Consider the following 22,662-nt stretch of genomic DNA (forward strand, 5'->3'; position numbering starts at 1 on the left):
GGATAGATTGGAGTAGCTGATGCTGTTCTCCCAAAAGGAGGGAAAGTTGAGGGGAGATTTGAAAAAATATTAAAAATCATGAGGGTTCTAGGCATGGGTAGATTTAGAGAAACTGATTTAAGGTGGGTGGCAAAAGAATCAGAGTTGACGTGATGAAAAAGCCTGTTTAGGCAGTGGATCTGGAATGCATAGTTTGAGACTGTGAAAACAGACAGATTCAGTCATGATACCGAAAAGGAGACTGGATAATTTCTGAAGAGAAAAAATTTGCATGGCAATGGGAAAAACATAGGACTTGCTCTTGCAGAAGGTTTGAAGGGACATGTTGGGCTAAATAGCCTCCATCAGTGTTGCAACCATTCTAAGATGGCTACATCAATGATCCAGGCCAGGTCAATGGAAGTGGCCATAAATATACAGTAACAGGGTATTTTACAAGAAAGAGGTTTATGGAATATGTTTAGGGATGAAAAAATCCCTCTGTAATAAACAGTACCTTTCATGACTACTGGACATCCTGTGTAGCCAATGGGAGTACTAATGAAGTCTAGTTAGTTGAAACGTGGGAAATGCAGCAACTAATTTTTAAGCAGTGATCTCCCACAAATAGCAGTGTGGTAATGACCAGATAATCTTTGTGAAGTTCACTGAGGGTAAATATCAGCCAGGACACCAATGATAACTCCCTCTTCATCTTCAAAATGCCGTAGGATCTTTTAAACACCCGAAAGGGTAGATGGTCTCAGTTTAAACTCTCATCCAAAAGACTGCACAGCCTCCGTTAATGCAGGGCTGGAGCGTCAGCACAAATTGTTCCACTCAAGTCTCTGGAGTAGCACTCGATCCCACATTTTGACTCAGACAATAATGCTACCAACTGAGCCAGGGCTGACACAGCATAAGAGGGTAATAAACCTCAGAGCATTCCTAATTTATGGGGTAGATGAAGACTGTAAACATTTGAGAACAAGTTGTTATTCAATGTAGAAGATAAGAGATGAAAGGGACTAAGAGTCATTACCCAAAGGCCAAGCAGAATGTTAATTAAATCATTCATAATAGCGTTGCTGATAGAAAGCTTATATTAGTGGGTATTGGCAGCAGTACAAGTATGTTGCCAACACATCAACATAAAACCACTTTGGGAAAGGTACAGTTCAGAGAGGTACAATTGAGCTTCAGCTGTAGGGACTTCGGTGAAGATTGAATTGCAACTAATAATCCATGAAAACACAAACTGGTTCTACTTGAGTAATTATTATTATTGTGGCTATACATAAGTACTAAACTTATTCTGTCTTGGCCTCCTTGATAAATATATATAAAAAGTCATTCCTCCGAACAATGCTGCCCCAGTTACTTGAATAACAGTTCTAATGCAACAGTGGAAAATGAAATACATGTGCCATACAAATAATTCATTTCTTATGGGTTTCATAATGGAGAAATGAATGAGTATTTCAAGGAAAATAATGCGCTAAAGGAATGCAATTTTGGGCGCTGGGAAGGGAAGAGAAATGAATTCACATTTCAAAGGTATTTGTACTGGTAGGAGTTTACTACAATCACTCTTGACAAGTGTCCTCAGTTTACAAGTATTCTAAGAGATCACATGATGAATATGGTGAGAAGAACCAACACATGCAAATAACTTGGTACTAGGAAATCTGAATACCTAATGAGTAAATGGACCATGTTACATGCTCTCGGGCTGAGAAGATATTTTCCCAATTCCGTTTTAATAACCCCTGCTGGAAAGTACACGTAGCTGGGTAGAGTTGGATCAACTGCAATATCCCATCCCGAGTTAAACAGTCTGTTGAATCTCCCCATGTAGTTTCACAACGAAGAAAGGCGACACAGGGGGGTAAAGTGATGGGTGCCAGTATCTATTAGAACCTCAGCACAAGATGCCACCCACAGGAGAAGTAAAGAGGTGAAATTGTGACCTAAAACGTAGTCAGCTACACCAAAATCCCTTTAATTACATCATCGTCACAATATTTCCATGTGTCTCTACCTTGGAAATGTCTCTCAGAATCCAGACAGAGGGTCGATATGTAGGCAGGTGCCAGAACCTGGACATGTGAACATGGATTTATGTGCAGGACTACAAATCTATGCACGAGGGTGGATATGTAAGCAGCATAAGTCAGAATCCAGGCTTGTGAGAGTGCATGTTTAAGTAGGCGCCAAAGCTAGGCACAGAGTGTGGTAGAAAATGCAGAAGCATCTCCTTAATACACCTTTGCACCTGTCCGGAGTTAAATGATGAAAATAAACCATGTTTATATTAAGCCACGACATGTTGCAAATCATAGCATGTTTAATTGGAAGCATTTAATGGACATCAAGTAGGATTTCACTTGTGGCCCTATAAATGGACACAGATTTATGGCTGTTGGATTTGGAAGTACTTGCTTGTAACCTGTAACTGTGTAAATAAATACTTAGTATGTAAAGATTGGGTGGGATTTTCCAGCCCCGACAGGCATCATTGCAGGTGGGACAGGAACATTTGGAGAACTGTTAAAAGTCAACAGTTATTCAAATTTTCCTATCCTACCCCCGACAATGCCTGCCAGTGTCAGGCTGGAAAATCCCACCCATTAGTTCTAGTTAGATTTTTTACCAACTGGCTTCTGGACTATAACACACATACAAAACAGATCTGACACATGAGGCGCAAACTAACTGCTTTCAAATTGCATTCATGTTGCAATAGCTCTTTTAATGTATGAGGTATTAAAGGTTTAAAATATAAAAGCGTTTCAGAAACTGGACACAGCTCCAAACAGGAGACACTTACAGAGGAAGGAACAGGTTCTTGGAATGCGATGCTCATTTCATGACAATATAGATATAACAGGAGACGTTCACACTTCTATTAAAAAAACAAAGTGAACAAAACACTAGTTAATAAAACTGCAAAACTGAGTTTGAGACTAGTCTATATGTCATATAGACAACAGGTTGAGATCGAATTTTAGGATATTCAGTTTGCTTTTGAAATATTCAAGAAATTTGACTAGTTATATCCAACTATTTCAAATCCAAAAACAATAAGAACAAACAAGAGCTGGCAAAAATCAATTGGCCCCTCAAGCCTTCTCAGCTGTTCAATAAGATCATGGATGATCTTCTACCTCAACTCCTTTCCTGCCCTATTCCCATATCCCTTGATTCACTACAAATCCCACGTAACAAACTAACATGTCATAGGGTATGGAGGTATGCATGCAACAAAAGTTCAGGACGAGAAGCAGTCACATGGCCCAGGTTTGAACCCCAACTTGAAATGTTAGCATCTTGTAGCATTTTTTAACATCTTTGTTCCAAACTAAATGGCAGATTACTCCAAAAAATTTACAATCAAATTAATTCTTACAATATCCATTTTTAATTTGCTTTCCATTAACTTAAATGACATAGTCTGACTTTCATAACATGCTTTAACATGATATTCCATTTAGCTTACCTTATTGTGCTACTTCGAGTTTGATATACTACCGAGAGGTTGTCCCTCAAGCATTTTCTTTCAGGGCAGCAGGGGTTTCAACTGCTCTAACTTTTCCTCATTGCATATTACACTTAGCCTTGTTGCATTTCTCTTTATCCCTATCAATATCTGTAAGCTTTTTGCGACATGGCAACCAGTTCTAAACACAACATTTCATGTGTACATGATATGGCAGGTGTTATTTGCCAGGCTGACCAAATCTACAAGGGAAGCTTGGCCACACTAACACAACGATTTTGCAATTTGTATTTATTACAAGGAGGCTTCTGCACTGAAGTCATAAGTACTGGGTCTATGACCACCTTTAGAGATTTTGAAGATTAAATTAAAACATGTATTAACAAAAAGAAGAAAAAACTTAAAAGACACACAAGATCAGTTACCCAGTTATAACAGTACCCAAAATTTCTACTTAACCGGACTGCCAACTACACGTCCCCTTTAAGGCAACAGTCCAAATAGATTCCATATTTATAAAGTCATCCAGCAACATTACCACAAGCATCCACTGGACAATGGACTTCCAAAGGCTTTTGACACAACTTTGGTTACTGGAACAGCAAAACTTCTTCAGAGTAGCTAGAAGCTTTTCTCCAAGTCTGTTTCACACAGACACCTTCCAAGATTTCACAAAGCCTTCTATCCTTCTTTAAATATATTTCTCCGTTTTGATCTGTAAATTCCATTGTTTCAACTTGTCTTTAGAAGTTACTTTTCCCAGAATATAAAAATCTTTCATGTTCTCATTATGGGAAAAATCAACGTAATAACCCCGCCTTATTCATCTTGCCAGTTGTAAACATTTTCCATGTCCCTTTGAAAATTAAACACCACTTCTCTAAAAATGCAAATTTCATTCACACCGTCTCTGCTGAGACCTCACCCTCTTACTCATTTACATTTCAAATGCCCATTTTACATCTAAATTCTTTTGGCCAGCTAAACCTTGCAGTCTAATTGTCTCTAGTTTAATTAAAATAGCCCCATTCACAACCATACACATACACACACACACCTGCTTTAAAGTATCCCACAGTAATATTAGAAAAAGGGTTCCGTGACATGTGTTATTAGCAATGCTTGTAAAGTCTCAGCATAATTTCTAGATCTATACTCTACAGCTCTGACCAGTCCCCTAAACAAATACAGACACTGTAAATTACAAGCCCATTCTTCTCCGCTTCACCCCATGACTCTGCCTGTTACTATTACTTTTCTATTCAATTTGTTATCTGTTTATTTTTTTCAACCAACGTGCACCGCCTATAGTTCTCATTGATACATTTTATTTGAAGGTCAACCACCTAATTTTGCAAGTGCTTCAAATTCTTTTGCAAAGCTTTAGGAGTATCTCAGTTCTCTCTAGCAAAGAGAGGGTGTCCAGATGGCTTTGCTGCCTGCCCGGTGCCAGGGTTCAGGACATCTGCTCTTGGTTGGAGGGGAACTTGTAGCTGAAGGGGGGCAGTGGGGAGAGAGGATCCAGTGGTCTTGGATCTTGTAGGTACCAACAACATAGGCTAGATGAGGAAGGAAGCTCTGCATCAGTATGAGTTAGGCACCAAATTAAGAAGTAGAATCTCAAAGGTGATAATTTCTGGATTATTACCTGAACCATGTGCAAATTGGCACAGGACAAATAAGATTAGAGAAATGAATGCATGCCTCAAAGACTGGTGTGCGAGAAGGTGGTTCCGGTTTATGGGACTAGTATTGGGGATAGTGGGATCGGTACCGTTGGGATGGTCTACATCTGAACCTTGCTGGGGCTGGTGTCCCTGCGAGTTGCCTAGCCAGGGAGGGTTTTAAGGTGAATAGCTGGGGCAAGGGATCAAATTTGGGGAGATGTGGTAAACCAAAAAGTAGAGGCAAGGCAAGAGAGACAGGTATTAATATGGGAAATATTAGACTGCGACAGAAAGGGACAGAGAGAACAATTTTAAGAGTAAATCAGCAGATAAGGCTAGACTCTACAAAAATAACAGGACAAAGCTAAAGGCTCTATCAAAACGTATGTAGCATTCGAAACAAAACAGATGAACTGAAAGTTCAACTAGAAATAAATATGATCTGACAGCCATTACAGAGGCATGGCTACAGGATGACATAGATTGGGACCTGAATATTGAAGGGTACGTGACATTTAGGAAGGAGAGGGAGTTAGGAAAAGGTGGAGGAGTGGCTCTGTTAATTAATGATGGTGTTAGCATATTAGAGAGGGGTGGCCTAAGTTCAGGAAACCAGGATGTAGAAGTGGTTTGGGTTGAGAAGGGGAATGAAGACGACAAGTCACTTGTGCGAGTGGTGTACAGGCCTCCTAATTCTAACTACACAGTAGGACAAAGTATAAAAGAGGTAATGAGAGCTTGTTGGAAAGGTACAGCAACAATCATGGGGGATTTTAATTTACATATAAACTGGAAAAATCAGTTGGGCAAACGTAGCTTGGATGATGAGTTCATAGAATATTTTCGGTATAGTATCTTAGAACTGCATATTCAGGAGTCAACCGGAGAGCAGGATACATTAGACCTGGTACTGAGCAACAAGATAAGATTAAATGATAACCTTCTAGTGAAGGCACCGCTAGGTAGCAGCGATGATAATATGATTGAATTTTACATTTGTTTTGAGGGAGAAACAAGTGAGGGCCTGAAAGCAAAACTAGTTAAAGTGAACTAGCAAATGAGGTTAAGGGATATGTCAATAGAAGCTCAGTGGCAGACATTTAAAGGGATATTGCAGAATGTACACATTACAATGAGTAAGAAAATTTCCAAGGGGCAGGTCCACCATCCGTGGTTAACAAAAATAAAGAAAGTATCAAACTTAAAGACAAAGCATATAATTATGCAAAGACAGGTGGCAGGTCAGAAGATTGGAAAGAATATAAAGTAACAGCAAAGAATGACAAAAAGATTAATAAGGAGGGAAAATTAGAGTATGGAGGAAGCTAGCTAGTAATATAAAAAGATAGTGAGAGTTTTTATAGATATTTAAATAAGAAAAGTTAACAAACTGAGTGTTGGTCCTATAAAGTGTGCATCTGGGGAATTGATAATGGAAAGTAGAAAGGTGATGGATGAATTAAACAAGTATTTTGCTTCGATCTTCACTATAGAGGACACAAGTAACATCCCAAAAATAGCTGTAAATCAGGAAACGCAAGGGGAAGGAAGGAACTGGGGGAAATTACAATAACCAGGGAAGTGGTATGAGAAAATTGTTGGGGCTGTGGGCTGACAAATCCCCAGGTGCAGATGGACTTCACCCTAAGGTCTTAAAAGAAGTGGCAAGTGTGACAGCTGATGCGCTAGTTTTAATTTTCCAAAATACCCCAGATTCAGGGAAGGTTCTATTAGATTGGAAAATAGCAAATATAACTCCTTTATTCAAAAGGGTAGAGAGACAGAAAGCAGGAAACTATAGGCCAGTTAGCCTAACATCTGTCATAGGGAAAATGTTAGAAGCTATTAAAGATGTTATCGCAGGGCACTTTGAAAAATTCAAGGCAATCAGGCAGAGTCAACATGGTTTTGTCAAAGGGAAAATCAATTTACTGGAGTTCTTTGAAGGAGTCACATGTGCTGTGGATAAAGGGGAACTGGTGGATGCACTGCACTTAGATTTCCAGAAGGCATTTGATAAAATGCCACATCAAAGGTTATTGCAGAAAATAAAAGCTTATCATGTAGGGGGTAACATATTGGCATGGATAGAAGATTGGCTGGCTAACAGGAAGCAGAAAGTTGGCATAAATGGGTCTTTTTCAAGTTGGCAAGATGTAAAGAGTAGTGTGCCACAGGGATCAGTGCTGGGGCCTGAACTTTTTACAATTTATATAAATGGACTTGGCTGAAGGGACCGAGGGAATGGTGGCTAAATTTGCTGATGACACAAAGATAGGTAGGAAAGTAAATTGTGAAGATGACATAAGGAGGCTACAAAGTGGCATATATATGTTAAGTGAATGGGCAAAGATCTGGCAAATGAAGTATAATGTGGGCCAATGTGAAATATTTATTTTGGCAGAAAGAATAAAAAATCTAATTATCTAAATGGTGAAAGATTGCAGAGCTCAGATTCAGAGGGATCTGGGTGCATGAATCACAAAAGGTTAGTATGCAGGTACAGCAGGTAATTAGGAAAGCTAATAGAATGTTATCATTTATTGTGAGGGGAACTGATTACAAAAGTAGGGAGGTTATGCTTCAGTTGTACAGGGCATTGGTGAGTCCACATTTGGAGTACTGTGTACAGAACTGGTCTCCTTATTTAAATAAAGATGTGAATGTGTTAGCAAGTCAGAGAAGGTTTACTAGAATAATACCAGGAATCGGCAGGCTGTCCTATGAGGAAAGGCTGGACAGGTTAGGCTTGTATCTAATGGAGTTCAGAAGAGTAAGAGGAGAGTTGATCGAAACCTTTAAGGTCCTGATGGGTCTTGACAGGATGGATGTGGAGAGGATGTTTCCTCTTGTGGGAGAATCTAGAACCGTTGGGGGGGGGGGGGGTGTCCTGTTTAAAAAATAAGGGATTGCTTATTTAAGACAGAGATGAGGAGAAATTTCTTCTGAGTGTTGAGCGCCATTGGAACTCCCTTCCTTAGAAGGCGATGGAAGCAGAGTCTTTGATTTTTTTTTTAAGGCAGAGCCAGATAGATTCTTGATTAATAAGCGGGTGAAAGGTTATCAGGGGTAGGTAGGAATGTGGGGTTGAGGTTACATTCAGATCAGCCATGATCTTATTGAATGGTGGAGCAGGTTCGAGGGGCAGAGTGGCCTACTCCTGCTCCTAATTCATATGTTCATCTGTCTCCACTACCCCCTCTAATTTAACAGCCAGAGCTTTGAAAAAGATATTTGTTTTCCATATTAGGGTCTGATGTAGACTACAAGCAACAGGGTCCAAGTACCAACTCCCAGCGCACTCCCCAAAAGAACTGCCCCCTCCCCCACTGACAGCCAATACATCCTAAGTACTTTTTGCTTTCCTTTCAATTCTTATCCAGTTGTATATTCCACTCAAGATTCCTGTGATTTATAACTAGAAATACTTCACATAAAACTTTGTCAGAGATTTCATAAAACTTCAAAAGAACAATCATAGTTAATCCCACTACTTCTATTCATTCTTACCATCATCATATTGCTACAACATAAACCATTGGAATAAAGGAGAAATAAGAAACAGCTCTAATTTTTCTTTATATAGAGTAAACATTTCTTCATAAATAAATGGAGCTCACCCTTTGGTCAACTGGGGCCAGGCTTGGTCCAGTTTTTCCTTTTTTTATATGATGCAGATTGTCACAGTCATACTCTACTTCTGGTTTGGACAGGTCCCGGCAAAATGTGCAGATCCACTCCCCACTTAAGTAGGTACAAGAAGAGGGGGTCAAAATAGTTTTAATCATTAAATATTCTTTGTAAATCGGAAAGTGTGCACATCAATAGCTGTAATAGATATCACTAATATCTGCCACCTTCACTAAACAGCTGAATTAACCACAGGTTCAAAAGTATTTTTTTTATTCATTCATGGGATGAGCGGGTCACTGGTTCGGCCAGCATTTATTGCCCATCCCTAATTGTCCTTGAGGTGGGTGGCGGTGAGCTGCCTTCTTAATCACTGCAGTCCATGTGGTGTAGGTACACCCACAGAGTTGTTAGGGAGGGAATTCCAGGATTTTGACCCAGTTGCAGTGAAGGAACATAGATACATTTCCAAGTCAGGGTGGTGAGTGGCTTTGGTGGGTGGAGGGGGGGGGGAGAGAAGAGTACACACTGCTGCCACTGTTCTTTGGTGGTGGAAGGAATGAATGTTTGTGGATGGGGTGCCAATGAAGCAGGCTGTTTTGTCCTGGATGGTGTCAAGCTTCTTGAGTGTTATTGCAGCTGCACTCATCCCAGGCAAGTGGAAAATATTCCATCATACTCCTAACTTGTGCCTTGTAGATGGTGGACAGGTTTTGGGGAGTCAGGTGAGTTAGTTGCCGCAGGATTCCTAAGCCCTTGACTTGCTCTTTGTAGCCACAGTATTTATATAACCAATACAGCTGAGTTTCCGATTAGGAGTACTTTACTGTGCAGGGCTGAGTAATTCAGAAACTTCATTTTATCTACCTCCAATTTTTAGCCCTATATAATTTTGGTTTTGTTTTTTCTGACAGTTGTCTACACATTTTTCATTTCTATATTTTATCTTCCTCCTGCTTTTTCTTAAGGTTTCCCATTTTGCTTCACTTCTCACTTTTGATCCACATTTGAACTTGCCTTTTCTTTATACTTCTACTTATTTTGACTTTGCTATTACTTCTCCAACTGCCTTTTGAACAGTAGAAATGTGTAATGTTTGTGCACATCACAACTGTGTCCAGATTCTAATTTCCTCTTCACGATGCTGTTAAACCTATACCAAGTGCATAGCGGTCTGTTTCTGTACTGATTTTATACGTTAGCAGAGTTGGCAATATTAGCATGGATTGAAGATTGGTTAACAGAAGAAAGAGTCGGGATTAATGGGTCTTTTTTAGGTTGGAAAGATGTAACTAGTAGAGTGCCACATCGATTAGTCCCAGGCCCTCAATTATTTACTATCTATATTAATGACTTGGAGGAGGGGCAGAATGTAATGCATCCAAATTTGCTGACAACACAAAAATAGGTGGGAAGGCATGTTGTGATATGGACATAAGGAATCTGCAAGGGGGTATAGATCGGTTGAGCGAGTGGGCAAAAACTTGGCAGATGGAGTTTAATGTAGGCAAGTGTGAGTTCATGCACTTTGGTAGGAAGAATCAAAAGGCAGGCTATTATTTAAATGGAGACAGACTCCAAAAAAGTGCAGCACAGGGGGATCTGGGTGTTCTTGTGCACGAAACACAAAAAGTTAGCATACATGTGTAGCAAGTAATTAAGGAGGCAAATGGAATTTTGGCCTGTATTGCTAGGGGATTGGAGTTTAAAAATTGGGAAGTCTTATTACAACTGTACAGGGTGATGGTGAAGCCGCACCTGGAGCATTGTGTACAGTTTTGGCCCAGTTTTTAAGAAAGGAGATACTGGCATTGGAGGCAGTTCAAAAGAGATTCACTAGGCTGATTCCTGGGATGAAGGGGTTGACTTATCAAGAATGGCTAAACCTTTATTCAATTAGAGTTTAGAAGAATGAAGGGTGACCTTATTGAAACGTACAAGATTCTGAGGGGGCTTGACAGGATGAGAAGATGTTTCCGCTGGTCGAGGAATCTCGAACTAGGGGACATAGTTACAGAATAAGGGGACACTCATTTAAAACTGAGAAGCGAAGGAATTTCTTTTCTCAGAGGGTAGTGAATGTCTGGAATTCTCTACCCCAGAGAGTTGCGGAGGCTAGATCATTGAAAGTATTTAAAGAGGTAGGTAGATTTTTGAAATGTCAGGGAGTTGGGGGCTAGGAGGAGCTGGCATAAAATGAGGAGTTGAGGCCTGGGCCAGATCAGCCAGGATCTTATTGAATGACGGGGCAGGCTTGAGGGGCCAAATGGGCTACTCCTGCTCCTATTTCTTATGTTATGATATAGAAACATACATCACCTGATTATGACCTGGGGTTGTCTTGAATGCTGTCTAGAGTAATAAAGGTTACTTTTTTTTTTAAACAGAATTTGAAAAGTGCAAACTTTCCTGCATCATGATACATTACATGGCGTTTCCAGATACAGGAACTGAACTCAATGCATTGAAGACTGACAGGGTTTCCCCTTGGTTGAGATGGCTCAAATCAATCACACTGAGGGAGCATAAGCTGAAGTATGCTTCCTCAGGGTGCTGGTACTTAATTGGTGCTCCTGTTTAAGGAGAAAAGGAAATCATATTCAATAAACCTGCTAATACATTTTATGACACAGGTCACTGACATGACATTTAGATATCCAGTTATGTGCATCCAACACCATTTATTTATTTGGGAGGTTTATATGCATCATGAAGCACTGAAATTGATTACAGATCCATGCATCATGCAGCTAAATTTAGAACAGTGTACAATGGAGTAAAATCCATTTAGCAGCTATAGTTTAATTTGGCATGAATTCAAATATTGAAAAGGTATAATGAAAGACAGGCAGAACAGTAACTTCCACATGATAACTCATTGCTGCTCACTGTGCCTTTCAGAAGAAATAAATCCTAAATTTGCTGTTACTAATCTAATGTTAAGGATAAGACAGACTTACCTGGGAAAGTTGAGAAGTGTAGGTACATGACATGCTAGGTGGAAAACCTTTGGACACTTATCACAACACAGTAGATCTCCTCCGTTCTGACACACAGCGCACCAGTCCTCATTGGGGTCTTCATCCTTGTTATTGCTGTTGTCCCCTCCAACGCGTGGCGAGCGATGTGCAAAGTTACGGATTGGGGACTTTCCATTAATGGTATTACTCAACTGCCTGCAACTTCCTGTCTTATCGGAAGCTTCCATCTTCACATGGTTTTCGACTTGCCGAAGACCCTCTATATCAGTCTCGCTCTCAGAGTGCAAGTTGTTGGAAAGAGGTGGCGTCAAGCTGCTTTCAGGACTGCTCATCTAAATTTGGAGGAGGTTAGCATGTGGATTATTCAGGAATCAATGTTTCAAGCAAACATTATGAAATTTAATTCCTCTTGTACCCCAATGCCCAAGTTAGTGTCTCAGCAGCCCACACACTATTCCTTGTCCAAGCACGTTAGAAATGAAGCTGCTCCCAGGTGTCTGCTTCAATCACTTCAAGAAGGCCACTGAGAAGACTGAGCCTGTCTCAGGTGACTTGCAATTCCCCTTTCTCCTTGCAGGGAAGCACCTGGTCTGTTTTCCACTTCCCGCCAGAAGTCCCCACATGGAAAATACTTTGGTGCAAAAATTGTACTTTAGATTTTAAAAGTGCTGAAAAACATTTTCAGCAACGTCTCCTTGGTATAATGGCAAAAGCTGAAATTTCACAGTTGCTTTCAAAACTGCAGGCTTTATTCTTCTATCCTACATAGCTCCAAAAATATTTAGATTATTAAAATGCTCTCTCTTCAAAAACTGAAATATACTGTAGTGTGAATGTCTCAATTTTACGCTGAATATCTAAATTCTGATAACCTCCTTTAATTTGTTTTACCTTTACAGAAAAAGGATGATTGTACCAGAACTAGCACTGTAAAAGCACAGTAAGTCATCAACACCCAAAGCTCAAAGTTACACTTCAGTTAGCTTCACTTTGAACCCATCTCTGTTTCTGTGGGAATTTCTATCTTTTGTGCACAACTTTCATGTAAACAAAAAGGAGTCTGATAAAATATTCATTTTTGTGCTTAGGAAACTGAGAACTCAATGTGAAAAGCAATCTGAATGAAATCAATCCTGAAAGTACAGTCCTGTACTATACAGAACATAGGCCAAGGGGTATGTTACATGGGTGTAACGGATTCAGAGGAGTTCAGATTAAATTTCCAATGATGGAAGGAACACCTGAGCAGCTTGTACATATCATCTGAACCTGTCTAATTGTACCATTCTTATAATATACTCCTCCTTTAGATTCCTTTTCACTGTTTCCATTCAGCTGTACTTTTCAGAACAGACAACTTACTGGTTGCACGTGTGTTGCCAATTTGCAACCAAATCATAGTAGGAAGGAGAGTAATAAAATATTCTTAACAAAAAGAGTCCCAATGATGTACTAATGATATATATGTAGCATTCATAGCTGTTATACATGCATGTGTAGTGTAAATGGCACTGAAGAGGGGAACCGAGTCTGAGAAGGCATCCCAGTAATTGCGGTAAGATTCAAATGAATCCAACAGCCCCATTACACTTGGAGCCAAAAGTACCAATTTACAGTGACACTAACACAGAGCTCATCAACCCTACACTTCACTCAGTTTACTTCTGAGTAATACAATCCTCTATTAGTCGCCAGCTAGTACTGCAATGAAATATATGTCACCACCTATCTGAAAGTACCAAGGATGCTCAGTCTTTACTGATAGGAACAGCATCAAATTCTGCCAACAGAAGTTTTATAGATCAACTTTTCTTTTATAAGATACTATATAAAATTAGAGAAATTCTTGAATTGAAAATCAGTTTCTGTGCTACTTTTATGGTTACAAACATTGCTGACATGTGGCTAGAATGTATTAATTAAGCTGTATTAAATACACATATTTTAAGTTGTGGCTCAAATTAATTTCTCATCCAAGCAAAGGGACTACCATTGAAAATGCACCTGATTTATTTGATTAAACCACAAGTACTTCAGGTTTACCATGCAAGCACTTCTCCGACCATCTTCCAAATGCTCATGTTTTACAGAAGCACCAGAGAAACTGCACACGTCATCCTCTGTGCCCGGCTCTTGCTTCACTTTGATTTGATCTGGTCGGAAGACTGAGATCCCCCTCTCTGTACCTTGAGCTTTGCCAGAGGAGCTGCAACTGTAAGGGAACATTTACAATCAGTATGCTCAGGCTCACTTTAATGTAAATTCACAGGTTTATGGGATTTCATACTTTTAAACACAAAATGCTTGGCAATGGTATATGACTATCACTGAGCTCTTGCACTATATTTAAATTGACTTTCATTAAACTCAAACCGGATGGTTCAAGCCAAATTTCCCTGCCCTGATCAGATCCAAATTACAATGTCAGGAAGTAATAAATTACCCTGCCTCAAGTGAATGCATGAACATCATATGTCTGCTGTCTGTGATGGCTCTACATGGAAGAGTTTGGTCACTCTCCAACAAACTTGAAAGAAGCACAACAAAATGCTATTCTGCAAGCCCCCACCCCTAAAAAAAAATTAGCATCATGTGAAATTAGCAATCTTAGCCAAGTCAATAATTGGTTGGTGTGGGAAATAGACAACAGGGAATGCTTTGAGAGGTTAGGCTGAGGCACAATATTGAAACTGAGCAGGGGCAGTTTTACTCTGCACTTAATTGTTTGAAATGTGACCTAGGTGCACTCTATGAACACACTGGGTACACAAAATGGAAAATATTTCATTCCCCAGCTTAATAATCCTACCTGGAGCACAAAACACAAGAAATATATCAATTCTACCTTTCCAAAAAATATTTGTTTGCAGTAGTTTAATGTGGTGAATTATAATCCTTTGGGACTATCCTGGATCAGCCCTACTTCTCAGATGTTGACTCTCAACTTAAGGTCAAGGTAGTCAAATCTGAATGGGGCTGAAGCTCTGGTCTAACTCGCCCCAAAAGAATGGGACAAACCTTTGTTTGCTATCATCCTCCAGAATCTTTTTTAGCAAGTTCCAGCAGATTATAATGTCCCGGATATTGTTGGGGTCCAGGGTCTCTTCTCAATAATGTACCTTTTCACCAAGAGTGCATGAGAGATGTGGTTCACAAATTTGTGATACAGGAGACCATGACACATATATAAGTTCTAAACTACATAGAGATTTACTAAAGAAACAAACATGCAAATTACAGCAGGTGAAACCATTCATCGCAACATTAACAGTTCATAAGGGAAAGATAAACAAAAACTTTTAGTAGAGATTCTAAACTTTAAGTATTGTTACAGTAAGGGGACAATCAAGCTCCCCTTGTTCAGATGGGTGAGAGTTGCTCAACCGAATCTAAAAATCTAATGGGTTCTCTTTATTTACACTACCCTTTCCTGGTTACTCTACCTTAATTAGCTGTGAGTGCTCATTGATCAAATTAGTCATGATTCAGCTGACACTTTCAAAATATGCCTATTGTAAAAAGTTATCAAGTGCTTATCAAGGGTAGACACCCTTTATTTATATGATTGGCACCCTGTACTTAGGGAGATGAGCCCTTTGACCCTTTTAGCCCTCAGGGCCAGCTGCCTTCAAATTATCTTGAACTACTGAGAATTATCCACAAAACCCAATAGCAATTTTATTCAGCTCCTTGGCTTAGATTGGCTTGCTACGGAAGGAAGTCGCATTCTTTGATATAGCAGATGAACAAGTTCATATTCAAATTACCATCCCAACAAAAAATGTTACTTCTCTTCAACCTTCCCAATTGTGATCAAGAAAAAACATTCATATTGCACATCAACAAACATAAAGCACGTCAATGCAATTATATCTAGTGACTGTAGTGTGCAGCAACATGGCACTCGGTTTGAAAGATCAGATTCCACAATCCACCCCATCATATGCAAGTTTCGTTCTAAAGAAACGCCATCCTCGCTGGAACATAATCACCATTCCTTCGAAACTGATTCAATATCCTGGAATTTCCCACCCAATACCATTGTGGAAGCACCATCAGAAGGGCTGTAGTAATAAAGACAACGTGCTGTCATCATCCCAGTGTAACTCAAGGCGAATCTTAATACTATTGTCCACGCCCAGAGATCAAATAAATTTATAAATTGCTTGCCGCGTTTGTAATAAAACAGTAACTGAACTTCAAAAAGCATTTCTTTGCTTGTAAAGTGCTTTGGGACAGCCTGGTGACTCCAGCTTCAAATAGATACAAGATCATTTTTATTTGAAATAGCAGAACGTGAGCTAACAGAGCAGGCACTTTACAGATGGAGCCAACCATTTTGAATTTTTACAGCTGAGAACCCATTTATGAAAGTATGCATCTCAAGGGCAAGGAAAATTTGATCAATCTTAGTGGAAATCTACAAAATGTCTTAAAGTAGAAGTGGCAGATCAAATGGTGTTTTAATAACTTTCCCAATTTTTTTTAAGCACAGACTGATTTTTGAAGAAGTCCCCAGAATATCCCCACTTTATTAGCTCCAGTGCAGGCTGAAAGAGGAAGAGGCAGGGTTCAAAATGCACAGGGGCAGCAGGCAAATTCTCACTCGAAAGCCCCAAAAAGCTTGGGAAAATTTGATCACAGGGACAACCAATGAGAGGAAAATCACGCCTGTACGTGGAAGTGACAGAATCTGCGAGGAGCTGCACCGCCAATCACAGGGTATCACTTGCTGCTAATAAGCTAAATTGCATCTCACTAGTGAGCTCATCAGCAGCAAACATATGAGAAAACAGCCTGTGATTGGAGCAGCAGCCGGAAAGTGAGTGGCAGCATGTGCCAAGCACCGGAGTGGCGGCAGGGGTGGGGGGGTAGACCCTGACCGTCAGGACCACCAAGTCTCCCTGCAGCACAAAAAGGGGGCTGAAGCACCACATCAGTATCAAAAAGTAAAGCCACTAACGCCCTACTGAAGCACAAGCAGTAAACCAGATAGATCCAGATTATCCCCAATTGTGGTGGATAGAGGATGAGTGTTAGGCTGCTTTTTGTCTCTTATCTGCAGTCAGGCTACCTCTCCTACTTGCGGATTGGTGTGGTTTGCCAAACTGTCATCATTGAGGGGGCAGTTGCATGTCAGATGGCGGGGGCTCTTTCACATCTCTCTCGGGCTGCTGTAACCACTCATGGTCAATCCTGTTCTTTCCTCCTCTGCCTAAACCCATCTCTTCCCACTGTCATGAGAGATTAATGTCTATAATGTTACTGAAAATTATTTTTAAATTGGACTTGTAGTAAGGTGTGTGTCTGTGTGTTAACTGGATTAAAGCCAGCTAGTCTGGGTGCTTTGATGTATAGTAGTTTTGAGATATTAATTAGATAAACGTAAGGGATAGATGGTAAAGAGTACATTTGCATTTGCTGAATAAACCATTCAAAAGAATGGGTGAAATCTTGCACCTAGCTAGGAGACACCAAGCAATGTGCTTATATTACTAATAAAACTGGTGGAATGAAAGGATTATTGTTAGGAGAGGTAAAATTAAAAAACCTAGTAATACAATGGAAAATTTACATTTAGAGGGAAAGCTAGGTATAAACAGAAACAAATTTGTGCATCTGGGTCAGAGGCAGGCTGGTTAGATCTTGCATGCAAGCAGAGAACTGTGTCTGCAAAGGAACCTCATTTTGAATTTGTAAGGTCCAATGTGCTTTGCCGGATGTCTGTTTAAAGTCTATGGGTTATTGTTGCCTTGGTGAAGATTTACCTGGGAGCGATTAATTTGGGGATTTGTTTAAAAGTTATTATGGTAGTAATTTGTAGATGTGTTTAAATTTGTTAAATTAATAAATGTTTAATTTAGTTCTGTAAATAAAAACCTCTTCAGGCTTGGTAGTTTTATTACAGAATTCAGAGCTGCATCTCAAGCATAACAATTGAAAAATAGGTTACAACAGTTATTCAAGTTTCCCTCTGGCATTTAAACAACTCAGCCTTTACCAATTGCTGTGTCACAACATCACCCACTTTTATTTTATGTAGATATATTAAAGAATTTTGGCAACTTTAACCTCACCTTAGCTTAAAACCTTAGCTTAAAGTTGATCTTCTATTTTCCCCTTCACTTGAGTTTCCAAGGTGAGGAGTTATTTTCATTTTTTTTGTAAAAAAATTAATAAATACCCATAATTAACTGGAGAACTTATCTGTGGGAGCAATGCCCCAGTAAGTTGAGCTTCTTTTGATGTCCACTGCCCACACAACACCTCCCCCCCAACGCTTTGACTGACTAACTTGCTTAATTTTTTTTTCATTTCTACCTAATTTAAGGATCACACTTTATAAACGAAAACATATGTTAAAAAGTTTTGCTTATTGTTTCCCAGTGTTGTTGTAAAGTCTAACAATTGTGGGATGATCCCCTTCAGGGCAATGCCAAAACAGACAGAGTGTGAAGACAAAGTTGGACTCGACCTAAATTTTTTATGCATTGACAAGTTTGTGCAATTGCAAAAGGGTAAAATGTTCATTTTAGAAATGAAGTACAGGAAATTTATTTATAATAAATTAACAAAAGCATCTTAATCATAGATTCTAGGTTAAAAGATTTAACACCTCTCTCTCTCTTACACACACATACACACTTTGGTATTTGTATCCATTTAAAGAAGGAAACCTTATAAAAATCAACACAAATACAAAAGGTAATGTTACCATATGACTGCATTACCTAATAAAGGAGCTAGAGAGCAAAAAAGAGCTCCTGAAAACCAAAACGTAGCTCTTGGGAAAATCTAAAAAAATTATTTGTAACCTTAGGAAGAGGAAAAGTCGGAGCTTTGAAGCTGTGTTGCTTGGATAACGGGAATCTTGGCCAGAACCAGGAAAATTGTATTGTACAGTACTAGGCTTGAACAATTTTCTAGCCTGCTGTTATACTATAGATACCAATGTCTGTACAACACAAGTTGTTGCACTTTACCACTAATCATACACAGATCAACAAGAAAAGAACATTAGGCTTGCAGAGTTCTGCTCCTGGGTTGTTAATTTTTAATCGTTTGAGCACACGGACAGCAACATTTACGTCCTCGTAACGTGAAAGGAATTCCAAAATAAAATTCAAACGTTTCACAGGAGATCCAGTACACTTTTGGAAATTTTTTGCAAGTTGCTTTGTGGAAACCTGGAGCTACAGTACACTTTGTGCTAATCCCAAGCAATGCAAGACAATATGATAAAATGATCAGACTCCAAAGTTACAGTGCAGCTTCGTTGTCAACACTCAAAAATTGCTGTACCGCAGATTGGAAAAGTCAGTATAGCTCCTGCCTTAATAAGCTTTGGCAAGTTTTAAACCTTTAAAGCACTTACCTGCCTCTACTACCGGTACTAGAGGTACTTGAGGGTCTAACTGGAGTGTGTGAGTTCGCCATTGCTAAAGCTGCAACTGAAAAAAAGATATTATTAGATGTTGTTGCCTATGTTAATCGATTGAATCTACAATGTGCTGTATGCACAGCCAGTGTGGAATCAGGGAGTTATACCACCACCACCCTACACCCCACCTCCACGAAGGCTTTAAGTCTGATTGAATGACAGTGGCATTAGATTATGGCTATGGTGTATCATGTTAGCCAAATGTGAACTTCAACTCTGAATCCTTCCATCTTGGTTCTGCTGTTGTGTACAAGCTTTAAGAGTTCTACCACAAAATATAGGGACATGTCTTGATGATAAATTCATAACTATCCCTGTAGGTCCAAGAAATGGCAGAAAAATTCTCTAGAATTACAAAAATCCTTTGAAAGCATGCTTAAAAATAAGTTTGTTGAAGACATATGTTAAAGTAGATAAAAATCAGTGCCATTAATTTGAAACTGAGCCAAATGTCACATGTTGTCCTTGAACAGGATTTAATCTTAACACCTATAACCTAGTAACTGGTGCAGTCTACTTCATTTTCCAAACAAGTAATTGCCCTAAAGGATAAAAGGCTGTGTTTATTCTGTGGCCCACTATGTACAGCTCATGACAGCTGACCCTTTCAACATCCACTGCTTAAACTGTGCTTTTAGACACACAAAAGTGCTGGGTAGAAGAAAGAACTTTTGAATCAAAACATTTAACAGAGTATAAAATTGTGGATGACAGTGAAAGACAACACTACCATGCCACACTAGGAAGTAAAGATTGCAAGTGTGGAACTGAATGATTCATCTCATTAAGCAAAACGTTAAGGGCAAAGATAACTTCAGCACAACAATTTTAAAATTCCTTAAAGCAGCAGTTTTGAAACAAGTTACCAGTGCTTGATAATAACATCTAACCAACTCCACGTGGCTGAGCTGAAGTTATATCATGCACCAATCTGTAACTAGCCCAAAGAGTAGATATTGCTTTCCAAGGAAGACTTATACAATGCATTCACGAAAAGACTAATCTACCTTGGAGATAGGGGTAGAAATGCTGTTATATAAATTTAACGCTCAGGTTATCGTAGTTCTTTTCCATGTTAGAGGGATTTGCAAGTTCCCATTTTAAGGGTTGAATGAAACGAATCAGTATTATGTACCAAGATGTAATTTAGTAATTCCTAGCACACAGAAGGTGAACACATCAGAATAGAGTTATCCTGTGTAGACTTTGCAATGGGGAATGTTTTAAGAGTAAAGTAACCTCAAACAGGCCTCATAAACTGTGACTGCAAAGACTTTTTTGGGTCACAGGAGACAGTACTGAGAACTTCAACAGTTGTGTTTTCGTGGACGATGGCAGTTACCTATTGAATGTTCTAATCTGTCCCTAGCCTTGAGACACCAAGAATTTTCATGATACTGCTTTTACTTGTTCAACAAGAGTTAATTGATGTGGGCAGATTTTGAAGGAAAGGTATGGGATTAATTACAGCCCTTCTTTGTCAGCCACGTGAGAAGCTGGCTGCTGATGGGCCAGTTAACAGTGTAACTACCTCCTGCAGCAGAAGATTGTCAACAGAGCTAGTTCTGATGGACAGCTTTTCAAGACAGGCATCCAAATGTTATCAATATATAATGAAATCCCACCAACAGAATTTTGTATGAATATCTTCTATAAAGGTTTTTTAGTAACTAGAAAGATATATATCTCAATCGGTTTTATAAAGAGTAAAAATTTCAAGTAAATTAAATAGATTACAATAATTTTGAATTATCACAATATGTCATTTAAACAAAAATTAAACACTGCTTTCAGGAAATTAGCTGTGCCACATATTTCTGAAAAATGCAATCCCTTTGTGATTCTCTTTGTAATTACTGTGGGATAGCAACATACAAGTAGTATGAAATTGTGTCTTTTTGACACCCTTTTCCATAAACAGGCCAAAGGCACAATGAGAGCAATGTCTGACAAATATATCAACAGTATGCCTGATTTTATCTCAGCACAGCTTCATCCAAAAAAGCCAGCATTATACACCAAATGCCTGAATTATTGCAGCTCTTCAGCTTTTAACAATGCAGACTTAACAGATTCATTTGTTCCTCAGAAATAGATATTACTTCTGGGATCATAATCAGATATTCTTTTTCAGGCAGTACATTCAATTACATGCAGAAGTTCCGTGAGTAGTAGTTAGTAGAGGAGCACAAAATTAGTGATATAAAAATATTTAACAGATTAATTATAAATTGCACATCATAGGCAAAATTTATAAGAATCTAGCTTTCTTTCATATCAATATATTTGTATGGTTATTTGTAACACAGTGTATGCTTACTTGCTGGTCCAGGGGATGGTGCTGAGGGTCCAGGGGATGGGTTTGAACTGGAGGAGGATGGTGGTGGCAGTGGTGGCGGATGGTGGTGACTGTCCGAGATAAATCTGCTCAACAAATTATCTAATGTACTCGATCCAGCATCATCCAGCTGCAAACAGAATTAACATCAAAGAAAATAAGTGAAGGAACAACTCTTTTGGAATACAGTTCAAATCGAGCTGCACATTGTTCTAGGTGTTGCCTTACAGAAGGACTGAGGACTAACTAGACGAAAATGTTTTTTTTTGCTTTAACACAATGAGTTTGTGTGACACCTCTTCCAATTGAGACTGAATTAAACTTGGCAGATGACAGCATGATATCCACTAAGAGTAATGGATATTCTACAGCTGGATTCCAATGTTTAGCATATAAGCATAAATTTGATAAGAGTTAGATCAGAACTTAAGTGAAAATGACATGCAGGAGTTATCAAATCCAGTTAAAAGATATACTTTGGAGCACATATTTCTGGTCTCTACATTATAAAACAGATAGAGGGAATTGAGTAGGTGCAACAAGGAATCACATGGATGACAGCAGAGTGAAAGGGTGTACTCATCAGGAAAGTTTGAACAGTTTGAGACTCTTTTCTCCAAACAGAAGATGAAGAAATGACCTAATAGAGGTACTTAAGACACTGAAATTGTTTGATAGGGTACATATAAAGAAAAGGTTCCCACTTGCAGGGGAGTCCAAAACTAGAGGGCATAAACATAATATAGTCACTAATAGAACCAATAGGGAATTCAGGGGTAACCTCTTGAACTTAAGAATGTGAAACCACAATGAACAGCTGAGGCAAATAGCACAGATTGGTTTTGATGGGGGAGGGGGGTTGGTGGAAAAAGATAAATACATGAGGGGCAAGGCTTGGCCTCAATAGCCAAGTGGTTATGGTACTGGGTTTGTAACCCTGAGATCAAGAGTTCAAATCTCACAATGGCAAACTGTGAAACATGTAACTTCATCTGAAACAGATGGAAACAGGTTTGTACTCGAAAGAGTATCAAGAGTTCAAGGGCTTGGCCTAAATAGCCAAGTGGTTATGGTACTGGGTTTGTAACCCTAAGATCAAGAGTTCAAATCTCACAATGGCAAACTAT

At 39.2% G+C, this 22,662-nt stretch overlaps 1 protein-coding gene across 5 annotated transcripts in view; it reads right to left on the reverse strand.

The window, feature by feature from the left end:
* The window catches only part of trim33 (tripartite motif containing 33), a 188,618-nt gene that overhangs the window by 12,421 nt on the left and 153,535 nt on the right, over positions 1–22,662 (reverse strand). For 3 of the 5 annotated variants that reach the window (XM_041195414.1, XM_041195410.1, XM_041195412.1), the window contains 6 exons: positions 21,518–21,665; positions 19,132–19,207; positions 13,761–13,968; positions 11,736–12,088; positions 8,766–8,889; positions 2,810–2,884 (listed from right to left, as the gene is read on the reverse strand). In XM_041195414.1, the coding sequence (XP_041051348.1) occupies positions 2,810–2,884; positions 8,766–8,889; positions 11,736–12,088; positions 13,761–13,968; positions 19,132–19,207; positions 21,518–21,665 (984 nt within the window). The remainder of the gene's footprint in view (positions 1–2,809; positions 2,885–8,765; positions 8,890–11,735; positions 12,089–13,760; positions 13,969–19,131; positions 19,208–21,517; positions 21,666–22,662) is intronic. The other 2 variants (XM_041195413.1, XM_041195411.1) reach the window with 1 other exon arrangement.

The sequence above is a fragment of the Carcharodon carcharias genome, chromosome 9, assembly GCF_017639515.1.
Source record: "Carcharodon carcharias isolate sCarCar2 chromosome 9, sCarCar2.pri, whole genome shotgun sequence".
Classification (NCBI taxonomy): Eukaryota; Metazoa; Chordata; class Chondrichthyes; order Lamniformes; family Lamnidae; genus Carcharodon; species Carcharodon carcharias.